Genomic DNA, 12518 nt, shown 5'->3' with positions numbered 1-12518 from the left:
TGTAATCCAATGAAACGGGAACTTTTGTTTTCGCCTCTAAATTTCGTAGGGGATGGGGGGGGGGGGGGCTATTAGATGCGCCAAGCATGGGACGGGATGAAAGTGTAGAAAAACGTTAGACATTCCATTGAAGCATTGACTTTAGAACCGAAGCATGGTGTGAGAGAAGGAGAAAAAACTAGAATCTTTCCTTTGTACCCATGGTCCGTGCCACCGACAAGTTATGAGCTCAATCGCACGTGTTAATAAGTTGCTTTGACTAAAGGCAGCACTTTTGTTTAAGTGCGGTATGCATCAATCCTAAATTACAATAAACCAAGCCAGCAGCAATTTGCTGTCCCCTTCAATAATTGTAGACACTCGAAAGAAATTAGCAAAAATTGTAATTCCTTTACTGTAAAATATTACCAAACACGCAGAAACTCGCATGAGCCAATAATTTTATTAGAAAGATTTAACATTCAAGTGCATAACCTGGCTGGCGAACAATATTATGGGAAAATGTGTATAAGACGGTATTATATCTACTTTTTCATGATACACTGATACTCCTTTGTTTTTTGGTACTTGTTTTTCTGTACTTGGTATCAAAAACAAGGATATTTCAAGAAAAACTTAAAGTAGCTGTTCCGTAAAATGTTTCTTCCAGGATTTCAACGTTTCCTCTGAAACACAGCTTTTTCAACGTTTCCTCTGAAACACAGCTTAAAATTGTTAAAAAGAAGAACCTCTTCTTTGGTCTCCATTCATATCCAAACTTTATGGAAGGACGGCTTGGAGCATGTAATATCAAAGCCATGCAGTGAAATTCTAGGCATTTAATCGTCATGCTTTAGAATTTTCACATAAATTTACACAAATTGCGAAGAGATCCCACTCCTTCTCTAAACACCTCCCTGTTATTAAGAAGAGTTGTCACTCCACATAGGGAAGTGTTAGATGCATGGAGTGGCAACTCTTCGTAATCCATGCAAACACATGTTTGGGTTCCATCAGGGAGCTGTTAGAAAAGGAGTGGAATCTCTTCGCAATTTGTGCAAATGTATATAGGTTCTATAGCATGACAATGCTTAGCATTTCACTGGCTTTGATGTTCCATGCTCCAAGCCGTTCTTCCAGAGTTTGGATATGTACGGGGAACAAAGAAGAGGTTCTTTATTTTAACAATTTTAAGCTGTATTTCAGAAGGGAAATCCTGCTTGACACTTGGTAGTAATCTTGTACGGAACAGCTACTTAAAGTTTTTCTTCAAATCTCCTTGTTATTAATACCCCAGGGCTGAAAAAGGAGTATTAGAATATCATGATTAACCGTCTTACGCACATTTGTGCATGATATTGTTCACCAGGTTATGCACTTAGATACTAGATCTTTCGAATTAAGTAATTGGCTAATGCGTGTTTCTGCGTGTTTAGTAGCATTTTACAGTTAAAGGGGATGGCTAGTAACTGATCAGTGGGAATCAATGGGAATGCTGGGGGATGGTTGTTCCAATCCTTGTGGGATTCATTTAAGAGTACATTATATCTATTGTTGTGTGAAAATTATTTGCTTCAGAATGGTCTCATATTCAAGTAATGTGCAGTTTAATGTTTCCAGGTTAGCATATGCCTGTACAGTGACGGGGCGATCGTTAACGAGTCGTTAACGATCGCCCCGACATGATAGAATGATGGATTTTGTATACTTTGTGCTCTCAATTTATTTCTTGTTACTTATGCCCTTGTAAATGATTCATTTATGTAAATATGATTGTGAATGTCAGTTTATCCCAGTATCCCACTGAAAACTAACTTTTGTTGAATTAGCTTATCATGACATAACAAATCAAGCTGATGAAATCCTTCCATGTATCACCATAGTCAAGAATCTATGCGCGTTGGTATCTTTCTTTTCTTCTTTCTTTCTTAGTTAACGGATTTTTTTTTTTTTGGGGGGGGGGTGGAATATTCGCATGGTTGCCGAATATTGTGTGAAAAGTGCGTGGTAGAAAAAACTAAGAGCTAAGGACTGAAAATTGTGATAAAGGTCATCTTATATTGGGCGAATTATACCTCCTGCGCCTCCCACGGCATGATTATCAAACCCTGTGCCTGAATGAACCGTGCATATATTAAAGATTGTAAAGTGTGTGAAAAGAAGTGAAAAAGGCAGATGTTAATGGGATTGTGGCTTACAGAGGGATAAAACAAAGGACTTGGCGTGATGTCAAGATGTATTTCATCTATTTTAGAAACCTCTTTGTTTAAAGCTAATGATGGAAATTATCCCATCTGCAGCGTATCAAAGGAGCTTATCTTTAGCATGTTTACATATATCTAGAGTAAGCCTGCTTTATCAAGCAATTCAGCGCTTTCTGTGGTTTACGCTGACCCTCTTCCTTGACAATAGTATTATTCACAGCGGGTTTACGTAATGCATTCAAGAATTATCTGGCTCTTTCACAATCATACCATGATAAAAATAAACAAATATTCTCGATCAGGCCTATATATTCCAGACGATTAAAGAGACCCAGCTTCATTCTCTATCATATTGCTCCTGGTGTAGACTTGGATCAGAATATCTCGTGAGTATTCTTAGGTTGAATGGGGATCATTGTATAGAGGACATTGGAGACCGTTTCTTCCGAACTTTCCTCATGTTATACTTTGACAAAATAATCATCAAAGTAAAGAGACATGATAATATGCAAACGATAGTCTATTTTCGATTGTCTTGTTCTCAGCTTCCATGGTTCGTTGAGAGTTGTGATGCCGGGATGTAATTTTCGAAGAACAGTCGAAGTTTTAACAGCCACGTGTTCATGAACTTGAAATTCACGCGGCGCACGTTTTCCCCGACGTTTTCAGTTCTTTCTTCAGTATTTTTTTTAAAATCCGAGAATTAACCAGCACAATTTGATTTGCTAAGCTGTTTAAAATAATTCACTGCTTCTCCAAGTAAGTGACTACAAAAACAGCTTTTTATTGTGACAAGTTCGCATCGTAATCTTACTCTTTTGTGTGTTTGGTTTTTTGTTTGGAGCAACTCTGGACAAGAGCGTATGACTGATGATTAGTTCATAATCACATGTTCCAATTTGCCACACTGGTTGTATTTTTTTCCGTAATCATCAGTACTGACAAAAACGATTTGTAATGATGTACATGTTCATTTCATTATCTTGTAACATCCAATACAGATTTTGTTTTTGTCTTCAACTTATATCAAAGCTTCTTTACATATCAAAAAAAAAAATAGCAATCGGTTATACTAATATATTTTCATAGAACGTAGTGATCAAGAATCGAGCAGTCAATGTAGATATTTTCCCGTTTTCTTTTGGTTTTTGCTTAGTTTCCTTTTGCTACAGTTCTTCATTGTGCCATGACCCTTGCAGTCTATGATATGCTTTTACTTTAGTTTTGTTATGAATTTATTGTAACTTCTTGACGAGGAGTTCTTTTTACGAAACAGCTCAGATTATCTGTCTCTCATTTAATTTGTGGATCCGGCACTTCCTATCTGTTAAATCGGGGCTTACTAGTATGTGCCTCTGCTCTGCTTTACAGTGTGATGTTTATGATCCAAGTATTTTGAGATTTAAGTGTAGAAACTTCGCTCAATTGTGACATTTCATCAACTTCTTGTTAACATAAAAGATTAGCCACAACTTTTTTTGTACGCAGAGTGAATCGAAAGCACACTATGCATAAGACAGTTTAATTCTGTTAGATTAAAGTTGTATAATGAATAATGATTTTTACTCTGTACAAAGTTATCAAACTCCACTTGAACGAGGCGTGACTTTTTATTTGAAATCTGAGTTAGCATTTGTCCTGTTAGCTTACTTTCTGTGATTGCATTGACCATTATTTACAGCAACATTTGCTAAGCTCACTGACAGCCTAGCTGTTGCTTCGCTGTTTCCATAAGCACTGGCATCGAATTTCCGGATTTTTGTAGTGGCATTTAATACGGTGCCAAGACTACGATTTTTGTATTTTAGTTCTTGTTTTTCAACTTATTTTTATTTTTCAACACGTATTTTCAGATCATGCGTGCTCTTACTCTGTGCCTTGTGGCCTGCCTGGCCGCCACCGCCTACGCCGGCCTGGCCACGATGAGCAGGGCCGCTGAAAAGCTCCCCGACCGTTACCTCGTTGCTCTCAGCGTAAGTATCCTCATCATGCAGCCTTTCCCATCTCATTCTGTCTGGTTTAACTGCCTAATCATCACTGATCATGCTAATTATCTATCTAGTCCAACTGCCTAATTGTCTATCTGTGGTTTATTTGCCTAATTGTCTGTCTGCTTGATCGGCCTGACTGTCTTTCTGGTTTATCTGCCTAACTGTCTGTTAAGTTCAACTGCCTACTATCTGTCTGACTGTTCTGCTGATTTATCTGCCTACTTACTGTCTGTTTAGTTCACCTGCCTAACTCTCTGTCTGCTTTCTCGTCCTGGCTGTGTTTCTGGTTAGTCTGAGTTAACTGTCTGTTCAGCTCACCTGTATAACTGCTATGTCTGCCTGATTTATCGGCCTGACTGTGTTTCTGGTTTATCTGCCTAATTGTCTGTTTAGTTCAACTGCCTAACTGTCTGTCCACTTCATCAGCCAAACTGTCTTTCTGGTTTATCTGCCTAACTATCTGTTTAGTTCAACTGCCTAACTGTCTGTCAACTTTATCTACCTAACTGTCTGTATGGTTTATCTGCCTAACTGTCTGTGTAGTTCATCTGCCTAACTGTCTGTGTAATTCATCTGCCTAACTGTCTGTCAACTTTATCTGTCTAACTGTCTGTCTGGTTTATCTGCCTAACTGTCTGTGTAGTTCATCTGCCTAACTGTCTGCGTAGTTCATTTGCCTAACTGTCTGTGTAGTTCATCTGCCTAACTGTCTGTGTAGTTCATTTTGCCTAACTGTCTTTCTGATATATCTGCCTAACTGTATGTATAGTTCAACCGCCAAACTGTCTGTCCACTTTATCTGCCTATCTTTCTGGTTTATCTGTCTAACTAACTGTTTAGTTCAACTGCCTAACTGTCTGTCCTCTTTATCTGCCTAACTCTCTTTCTTCTTCTATTTAGTCTTCTTTCTATCTGAAATTAGTGGATTTGTAATACTTTCTGCAACTTCTATGTCTTTAAGCAAGTAGAATATATAGGCACGCGAGAGATGATGTTTATGGGGATATTCTATGCAAAATGTTGGAAAAATGCTATATTGATAAACTATTAGAAAAATGAAAGCATGAGTGTCTCGATTCTTTAAACAACAGTATTACCAGGGAAATATCAACTACTATGCATTTGGAGAACAGCTAGTGAAAGGAGAAGGCTCATAAAGTACTTTGCGTTCCTGGAATGTTTGAATTCTTTCTGAAGCTTTTTCTTTCTATTTCGATGGAAAACCAATACTAGTAACGTTGGCCACTGCAATGCTATGAAACACTTTATTAAGGTATTCTTTTTTATGATCGCGATTCTTTTTTTTTTTTTTTCTGAACAGGATGATGTCGACGTGCACGACATCGCCGACCGCCTGCAGAAGGCTCTCAACATCCGCCGCGTGAGGATGGGCAAGGTGCTGAAGGCCTTCAAGGCCATCCGGGCCCTGTCACTCGAGCTCAGCGAGGAGGCCGTGGACTTCGTGAGTACCAATTTATAAAGTCACTGTATCCTACAGTATTATTATAGTCCGATCCCAGGGAGCAATGTAATATTCATTCAAACCTGGTGGGTGTTTCATAAAGCTGTTCGTAAAGTTACGAACAACTTACGAGCGACTGGTAATCAGTTGTGATTGCTATGCTTATCGGAATTTCGATAATTCAGCACAAGAATTGATCACCAGTCGCTCGTAAGTCATTCGTAACTTTACGAACAGCTTTATGAAAAAGGGCCCTGGTTGTCTTTCGTTATGGTCATTTACGTTACGAGACTCTAGAAACAAGTTATAAAGCAAGTACACAAGTCTATCCCCCCCCAAAAAAAAAAAATCAAAAAATCGTACGATTTCAAAGTGTAGAACTTTCATCTGAATTTACTCATAAGGACCATGCAAGAAAGTGAGACTTCCCAGTAGAGACTTACCTCTTGGAAGTCCTTGCTGAAATAAACTATCTGTAAGACATAGTCAATAATTGTCATCTTAAACCAAATGGAACCCAGTTTCACTCTGGGCTCCACAGTCTTACACAAATTACAGTTCCAAACCTGTGAAGATCCTTCCAGATTTTATAAAATTTTGTTTGCAATTTGAAAAAGGATTGGACATGCATAAAAGACACTGCTAAAGGAGAAATGTATTAAGATCATAAAGATCATATAGAGCTGTGTTCTGGTCGAACATCGCTGACTTATTTGTGTGATAATACGCATACATCGGGGGAGGGGGCATTGAGGCATTTTGTCTGACAAATTTGTTGGACAAATTTTGCTCTTATCCAATCAGATGCAAGATATTCAGTAAAAACAAAAATATCTGACAAAAAACTTTATGAAATGCCCCCATGTGTTATGAGCAAAGCCTGCATGCAGAGAAACATCTTAACGCAAAATCTTTATGCAAAACTTGATGGTTTGTCGTTTGTAACCAACAGGTACGCCGCTTCGATGGCATCGTTCACATCGAGGAGGACGGAGTTGTCCGCGCCCAGGCCGTGTCCTCGTGGGGTCTCGACCGCATTGACCAGAGGGATCTCCCCCTTGACAACAGCTTCAACTCAAATTGTGAGTGATCGCTTCGGGCTCAAAGGATGATGATTTGATTCGATTGGACTTGACTTGATCTAATTTCAGAATAATAACTTTGTTTTCTCCTTATACAAAAGCACATAAATGGTGAGTAGTAGTGAGCAATGTAAGCAAACATGACACTTGCAACAAATGACATGGAAAGATTTCAGCGCTTACTTTTCACTCGCATTCTTTTAAAAATTTCTTTAAAAATCCTGATTCTAGCTATTCTTTACTTATTTTCAATTTATTCATATAAACAAGATTCGTTAGTATTAATCAACGTTCATTATGATGGTTGTAAAGATAATTGTGATGATTATAAAGAAAAGCAGACAATCTGAAGAAAATGATAACAATAATGAAGTTGATGAAATGTTAAAAAAAAAGTGAGGAAGAGAAGGAAAGAAAATCGAAAGCGAAGAAACTTCAGATAAGATTAATAATTTCATTCAGGCATTCTGCGTACCAGAAAAATTATTTTGTCAATACTGTTTGACGAACAACCCCTAGAATTACACCAATGCTCTTAATTTCAGCCTCGATTGTGACTTTTTAGTCTTCCAATGTAAGCTTGGGATAATGAAATGGAATCATCTGTGTAAATATGGTTCCTACATACTTCTACAAAAACTTATATCATTTCAAGGTTCGCAAGTCTGGAATTCTATACATATTGATACTATTATTGTGAATAAGACCGTAGGTGGTTTCAAGAAAGTTGTTAGTGAGCGTTACTTAAAAGGTATTCTAATACTAATCAATATGATTCTGTCTAGTAGCGAATAGATAAGAAATTAGCCCGACATGGACGTGTTTATAGATAATGACATCCTGTATAGGCATATTGTAAATGCTTAATGATTATGTCTGTGTGTGTGTGTGTGTGTGTGTGTGTGTGTGTGTGTGTGTGTGTTCGTGTATGAGTGTGTGTACGTGTGAGTCTGCCAATATGCATCAATTATAGTTCATACATAATTGCAGTTCATACAATGAAAAGATAAAATATTGTCTTTACTTTCCAGGGACTACGGCCCATTGCTTTCCCATTAATCTTTTTTTACATCTGTTACACACGTTATCGTGTCAATTCTGTTCATAATTGTCACATTTTCAATGTATTCTTGTGTTTTTGTAAGTGAAATGAATGAATGAACACCTAAAAATGATTTATTTTCATTATGCATTCGTTTGTTCACTAAAACATTACATCTAACAGATTGCATATTGGTTTACTGTCGTTATACCTGCTCAAGGGTCATCCAATCAGTGATATAGATCCTCTTAGAAACAGAACAGCAATGTTTGGATGATTGACGATTAAATGAATAATCGTAACTTCAGCTTGTTTACTGTTTGCTATCATTGATTTTCTTTTTCATTGACCAGACGACGGATCAAACGTCAATGTATACATCGTCGACACCGGTATCTGGCCTACACATAACGACTTCGGTGGTCGTGGCTCCCTCTTCTATGACGCAATGGGCGGAACTGTAAGTGGCGCATATTCACGCACATAGAATATAAAGATGTAAATATGACATATTGCGATTAACAGCAAATCAAATTGAGCATTTTAGAATTATATCACATTTTCAAGGGTGACTTGAGGTGTTATTTTCCATGCAAGCAGCCATGGTTTCTTCATTATCTGTCTCTGGAACGACACACGAATTTTATCAAATCACAATCTAGCATTTAGTTATTACGTTAAACATGATAAAGTATAGGCCCACATATCTATGCGTGATTTCAAACGTAGCGGGTTTCATGCTTGTCTGTGTGCTACTAATTTCATCCTTACCAAAGACTTAATCTAAACTGTAGCCTATTAAATTCTACACAGGGAGTTGATTGCAACGGTCACGGAACCCACTGCGCCGGAACCGCCGCTGGAACGTCCTACGGAGTTGCGAAGAACGCCAACATCTTCGGCGTGCGCGTCCTCGGGTGTCTGGGCTCGGGATCTTACTCAGGCATTGTCGACGGTGAGAATTTATTTCATAATTCATTTTTTAAACAAAAATATCAATTTTAACCAAAAAACCACATTTATTTATTGTTTTAAACTTCTTTATTTAAAAAAAATAGGATAAGATTTTAAGATAAATGCACACACATGTACATGTTCTATATACAGAGACAGTGTCGGACAAAAACCAAGACTGGGCATTTAGACCCTTGCTGTAACAACTGCAATTATTGCAGGTTCAGGTGATAGCAAACGACCTTTATAGCATTCTATTCATCCCGAATCGGATGACAGGGATGTGCAATGGAATGACGAAAATATGCACTGATTGTGCGGGTTTATATCTAAAATCATATTATGATTTATATCAAATATCATAGTTATATTTACATTATACTTCGTAAGATGTATGCACTCTGTAAGTCATTAAGATGTACTAAGTAAATGCGCATTCACTACCAGAGCATTCATCAATGTCAGAGGAATATTACATGGATAATGACTTGCAGAGAATAGAAATTAAAGAATGTTTTATCCCATATAGGCTTGATTAGTCCTCACACCACAGAACCTGTTTTGGGAGATAAGTACTTTATATCATTGATGACTGTATCTGTAACTTAGCTTGTGGTAGGTTGAATTTTATGGCTGCCACTGAACATTGATTGTGGTCGTGCACTGCCACCGGCTAATCTCAATCGGGGATTTAATGCCCAGAACAAAAACATGTATTTTCTCTATGTCAAATGGCGCGAGATCCATCATGCACTATTATAAACCCATACATCCCTTATGTTTGCTTTGCTCGCGAATAAACAATTCCATAATCACCTGGCCATAATTTGTCCGACGTTGCTAATATTACATACGACGAGCTAACATTTTCCAACAACAATGTGAATAATATGTGACATGCACAAAAATTGTGAAAATCGGTCGCATTTGAATGTTTATTTTGTTTCGTTTTTTTTGTGTGTTTTACAGATAAAGCGCAGTGGCGCCATATGAAGATTGTTTATATATTATCATCATCATCATTATCATGCAATATTCATGTAGGAAGATATCATTATCACTATGGTGATCATTGCTTAATCACAGGTATGAATGAGATCGTTTCCAGGGGCAGCACCCCGGCCGTAGTCTCCATGTCTCTCGGTGGCGGCGGTTCGGCTCTGATCGACAACGCCGTCAGGACGCTCTACCGAAACGGCTTCGTTGTGTCCGTCGCAGCCGGAAACAGCGACGACAACGCATGCAACTACTCCCCGGCCCGTTCCGGCTATGTGAGCACTCATCATAACATCATTCCCATCGATTACCGGTGCTATAGACCAACAACATCTACCACGATAATTATGATCTTCCAATACTACTACTTTCAATCCAACAACTATTTTTACCTCTACTACTACAGTTATGTTGCTATACTATTGAATTGTATAGCTCCATGATATAACTTTCAAGGGAGCGCTCACATCACTTGGCCATTAAAAGGTATGGCTTTGTTTTTACTCGCACCTTCTTCTATAAGCACAGCCTGGCTGCACTCCACGGGACACTCACTATTCCACTCGACTCTACTTTCAGAATGATGGGTCTTGTTGAGTATCATGGTAGATCAAAAAGTAGAAAAAATGTATAGTAATTAATGGATAAAATACTAAGAAACATTACGTGATTTAACCCATTAATGCAGAATAGATGGATGTTGAGTAAGGAGTAAGCACGATCTGGCTATGCCGGCAATAATTTAGTTTCGTGGGAAATGGAAGCAAGAATTAATTTATCGGGAAGTGATGTAAAATTTAGTATGTGTAGCTAGGCTTCATTTCTAATCGTTCTTCCCCGTTACTTTCCATCCTAACAGGCTGTCACTGTCGGTGCCACCGACAGCTCGGATGCCCGTGCCTATTTCTCCTGCTACGGCTCTTGCGTCGACATCTGGGCCCCTGGTGTCGACATCACCTCATCCTGGATCGGTTCCGACTCGGCCACCAACACCATCAGCGGAACCTCCATGGCTTGTCCCCACGTCACCGGTAAGTAGTTGTTGTTGCCCTCCCCCCCCCCCCCCCCCCCTTGTCCGTCTCCCAATAAGCACTTATGGACCTTCATAACGACATACATCCCTTTCATGCAAGGAAAATATAAAGTGGAATACTAAGTGCTTAAAAACTGACGCTTAAGTATGAACGGAATTTGCAAGAACATTATTCGAAGCAACATTAAGTTAGAGAGCATTTGGGGAATTCTGATAGAGCACTGCTACCTCTACCAAGGAGCCCTGAACACTCCCTTTAGTACCTAAAATGTGATCTTTTGATGTAAAATGGAGTCAAAAGGGGCCTGAGCTTTCGATCCTGGCAGAATCTACGTCAGAGGCAAAATGACCAAATGGTCATTTTGCCTCTGATTCTAGATTCTGCTAGGATCGAAAGCTCAGACCCCTTTTGACTCCATTTTACTCCATTGGCTCGCCTTTATTGGATAAGCAGTTTTCAGCAGCTTTTTTGCTACACTCTTTTGATGTAAATATAAACGGTGTACACGTGAAACACGAAAGAAAACTAAGCGTTACAAGTGATAACACTTTTACATCTTTTAAGATGTTAAGAATCGTGGGATTTGAACGCGTTAGTAGACTACTATCATTGTATGCATCCGTTAGACAGAAATACATGTATAAACACGCTCGCAACGCACACACGCACACGCGTATCATAAAATGATTCCATAAATGGACAATCAGAATGAGTATTATCAGTATTACTTTGTCATCCTTGCTCCTGACAGGTGTCGCTGCACTCCTTCTCCAAGCCAACCCCAGGGCCACCCCAGCCACCATCAGTGGCTCACTCCTCAACAACGCCTCGTCGGGCAAGGTGAGCGACACCGGTCTCCTCTCGCCCAACCTTCTCCTCTTCACCAATTAAAAAGCTGGAATCCGACGTGCAACCATGGTGTATGACATTACAAAGATTGCCTTTTCTGCTATGTGATCCCAATATCTTGACCCCGACAGAGGCCAAGCTCATGAAAAGTAAAAACCACTGACTTGTTATGGTGTCTTCGTCATTAAATCATTGTACATAAAATGCTGGCTCTATTGCTTTTATGAAATTGATTGATTCACTTGAATTGGATTGAATTAAACTGGATTGAATTGAAAAGTACAATAGTGGTGTTGAATATGCGATTTTGTTATTGTTGCTTAAAGAACGATGGCAATAAATAGATCATGAGCAAAACAAATGACATTTCAACAATGGCTGCCTAGATGGTTGTCCAGATAGGGAGACCGTGAACGAGACGGGCTCGAAATGGGTCCCAGGCACAACATTGATGGACAAAGCGAAAGGATCGTATAACTACGACACTATTTGTATTCATGATTTCGGGAGACAATATCAATCTGAAACTCAGCAGACAATAAAATTACATGTATTTGAAAATGAGAGGTATGTTTTCATCATTCCTTATTTTTGGGAGAGTAAAGCACACATAACGATTGAAAATAGACTAGAAGTTATATGTGCATGCAGATATATATATATATATATATATACACAAATGTATATACATATATATATATATATATATACAAATATAATAACGTTTATACAAGAAGATGACTAAAGTTTATCAGTGCTTTATTGCTACTCCGAGTGCTACTCATGCACCGCTTGGGATGCGATCATCAGGCAATTCAAATCAGACAATTGCCAAAATGATTGCATCCCAAGCGGCGCGTGAAACTCAGAGTAGCAATATCTAAAGCACTGATGAACCTTTACTCATCTTCTTGTGTAAACGTTA

The 12518-nt window shown here is 38.6% G+C and overlaps 1 protein-coding gene across 1 annotated transcript; it reads left to right on the top strand.

Annotated features, from left to right (window-relative positions):
- The first annotated feature begins 4039 nt into the window (after nt 1-4039).
- LOC139713720 (aqualysin-1-like) lies at nt 4040-11635 on the top strand. Its single transcript, XM_071625425.1, has 8 exons — nt 4040-4156; nt 5496-5636; nt 6589-6718; nt 8114-8220; nt 8574-8715; nt 9801-9985; nt 10570-10741; nt 11496-11635. The coding sequence occupies exons 1-8, from the start codon at nt 4040-4042 to the stop codon at nt 11633-11635; spliced, it is 1134 nt and encodes a 377-aa protein (XP_071481526.1).
- The last annotated feature ends 883 nt before the right edge of the window (nt 11636-12518 follow it).

The sequence above is a fragment of the Diadema antillarum genome, unplaced genomic scaffold, assembly GCF_040938485.1.
Source record: "Diadema antillarum isolate AM-2024a unplaced genomic scaffold, OU_Dant_1.0 seq00002037_RagTag, whole genome shotgun sequence".
NCBI classification, from domain to species: Eukaryota; Metazoa; Echinodermata; class Echinoidea; order Diadematoida; family Diadematidae; genus Diadema; species Diadema antillarum.
Note: the sequence above shows the minus strand (reverse complement) of the source record. Positions and strands in the feature narration are given on the sequence as shown.

Bases quoted from the DNA above. Each gene is read 5' to 3' on its own strand.
- LOC139713720 (XM_071625425.1), top strand. From the start codon at position 4,040: ATGCGTGCTCTTACTCTGTGCCTTGTGGCCTGCCTGGCCGCCACCGCC. The intron at 4,157-5,495 runs GTAAGTATCCTC...TTTTCTGAACAG, and splicing joins GTTACCTCGTTGCTCTCAGC to GATGATGTCGACGTGCACGA. The intron at 9,986-10,569 runs GTGAGCACTCAT...CCATCCTAACAG, and splicing joins CCCCGGCCCGTTCCGGCTAT to GCTGTCACTGTCGGTGCCAC.